Source organism: Mesitornis unicolor, unplaced genomic scaffold (assembly GCF_000695765.1).
Source record: "Mesitornis unicolor isolate BGI_N332 unplaced genomic scaffold, ASM69576v1 scaffold35137, whole genome shotgun sequence".
Lineage (NCBI taxonomy): Eukaryota > Metazoa > Chordata > Aves > Mesitornithiformes > Mesitornithidae > Mesitornis > Mesitornis unicolor.
Window position 1 is genome coordinate 1 of NW_010199013.1, and position 2406 is coordinate 2406.

At 58.8% G+C, this 2406-nt stretch overlaps 1 protein-coding gene across 1 annotated transcript in view; it reads right to left on the reverse strand.

Annotated features, from left to right (window-relative positions):
* Positions 1–1285: 1285 nt before the first annotated feature.
* Positions 1286–2406, reverse strand: part of SYNPO (synaptopodin) — a gene marked incomplete at its 5' end in the record, with an annotated part of 2247 nt that continues 1126 nt past the window's right edge. The window contains 2 exons of the mRNA XM_010189335.1: positions 1286–1492; positions 1660–2368. Coding sequence (XP_010187637.1) covers positions 1286–1492; positions 1660–2368 — 916 coding nt within the window. The remainder of the gene's footprint in view (positions 1493–1659; positions 2369–2406) is intronic.

Consider the following 2406-nt stretch of genomic DNA (forward strand, 5'->3'; position numbering starts at 1 on the left):
GGTGGGCGAGGCGGGGAGGGACAGACGCCTTTCCTGGAGGGGACAGAGCTCAGGTTAGTGCTGGCACCGCTCAGAGGGACAAAGGGTACAGAGCAGAGGAATGGGTGCAGGATTGGTGTCAGGGCAAGCTCTGTGCTGGCTCAGCCCTACAGAAACTGGGGATGCATCTTCCTGCATTGCACCCTCCTGCAAGGGCTCCCCAAAAATGCGTTTGCCTCCACGTGCCATCACCAGTCTAAGAAGGCAGGCTGAGCCTGCAATTAATCCTCCTTGCCCAAAATATGACCCAGGACCTCTCACTACCTGCAGCTTCCTAAAGCCTCGCTCCCGGTGATGCATGGAGACCCACCTCCTTGTGCCACTCTGGGGATCCATCAATCAGCAGCTGCTCCTGCACCAGCAGGAAGGAGAAGAGCCAGGTCTGACAACACAGAGTGTATTCAGAAAAAGGGGAAAATAAAAGAAAAACGCAGAAGAAATAAAAGCACAGTCGAAAGGCAACTTGTTACCATGAGGAGAGAGGTGGGAGCAAGAGATGGGCCAAGGTATCACTGGACCACAGGCATTAGGCTGAGCATTGCCCAGCTGGCCCTGCCCTGCACATCCCTCACTCCCGGCTGTGCCAAGCAGCACCACTCATCCCCAGCTCCGGCATCGAGCATGGGAGTGACAGGGTCCCTGCAGTGTCCCCAGCACCGTGGAGCTCTGCCGTTCCCCTGGAGATGTGGCTCTCCTCCGTGGCATGGAAGCAAACGAGGACAGATCCTGAAGAAGCAGCAGAAGAGACAGGAGCAGGCACAGTGTGTGGAAAGGCAGTATGTCCCCTCCAATTTGCTTTGGTAGGAGGCTGAGAGGAGCCGGCAGGACAGAGGGGCTGCAGGTGAGCAGGCAGAGCAGGCAGCTGCTGGCCATAAGTGCTGAAAAGGCAGGAGGTGAGGAAAGAACAGAGCCAGAGATGTGATGCTCCATACAGTTCCCAGGAGAGAGAAGAGAGAAAGTGCCGTCAGTCCCACAGGATGGGCAGGCTCCCAATGGTTCTTTGGGATCCTCCAAGCTCTGCGCCCCTGACTTCGGCTGCCTCCCCAGGACCCCTCTGCTCAGCAGCGCCTATCTCACCCACGATTCCGGCACTGAAGCCTCCCACCTACTTCTTCTTTTCTATTTCCTTGTCCTTTTCCCCCCTTTTTTGTGGTTGCCTTAGCTTTCGGCACACCCATGAGCAGTTAGGGAGGACTTGGCCAACGGAGGGAAGCCTAAAACCCTCATGTTTTCCTCTCCGCCACTGCTACTTGTAGTAAAAAGAAGGTTTCCACACCTGTGGCTCAATGCCGGCGTTCCTGGTGGAGTAGGAGGGCCGGGGCGCCTGGAAGCCCCCCTTGGCTCGGGGCGGCAGCAGGCGGCACGGGGAGGCCAGCAGCAAAACAGCAGCACCTCGGCTGGGGCGCCAGGACCAGCACGGCTGTCGTGAGTCAGGGGCAGAGCCCCGGTGGTGCTGGGGAAGGGGCTGGAGGTGGTCTGGCTGGCATTGGGCATGGTTGGGGGATTCCAAACAGGTGAAGGAGGCAATGGAGAGGTCGGGCAGGAGGTTTGCTGGGGGTAGGGGTAGGCATTGGGAAGAGAAGGTCTGGGTGGAGGCATCTCCTGGGGCATGGACCTCACTGGCCCCTTGGATGGGGAGAGGATGAAGAGTGAAGACTGGAGCTGGTACGGCTGGTGCTTGGAGATCTCTAGCTCCTTCTGGGAGACCTCATTCTCCATCAGGTTGCCACTATACAAAGATGCTGGAGGAGTTTTGGAGGGCCTGGAGGGACTCTTGGAGAGGTGTCTGGAGACCATGGGTGACAGGCAAGCGTTGGTGTCATACTTCCAGGAGGGAGGCAGGGACATGGTGGGTGATGGGGACCGCAGCAGCTCAGGTTGGGAAGGAGCCTCGATGATGAATTTCTCCATCCTGGACTGCCGGCGGGCAAAGAGCTCAGCCCCCTTCCCTCTTGCTTCGCTGAGGTTGTGGCTGGGTTGTGGCTTCGGCTTGGGCTGGATGGTGGGGGACTTGAGGCAGGAGGACCACGCTGGAGCATCAAAAAAAAATGCCGTTGGGAGGTGCTGCCTGCTCCTGGCTGTGCTGTTGGAGATGAAGTTGGCAGCTTCGGCCCCGAGGGCGAAGGGCTCATCCTCAGCACTGGGCTCCCCCTGTTCCTTCTGCTTCTTCCTGCTGTCCACGCTCTGGACCAGGTCCAGCAGATCAGGGTTGGGGCCCAGCTTTGGCTTCTCAACAAAGGTGAACATGGACTTTTTGCTGGCTCTCCGGGCGGCTGACTCCTCCAGGATCCCCGTTTTGGGCAGGGGGTTCGGTCCAGTCACTCCACAGCTCAGGAGGGGACCTGGCAGCATCTTCTGCTCCCGGTG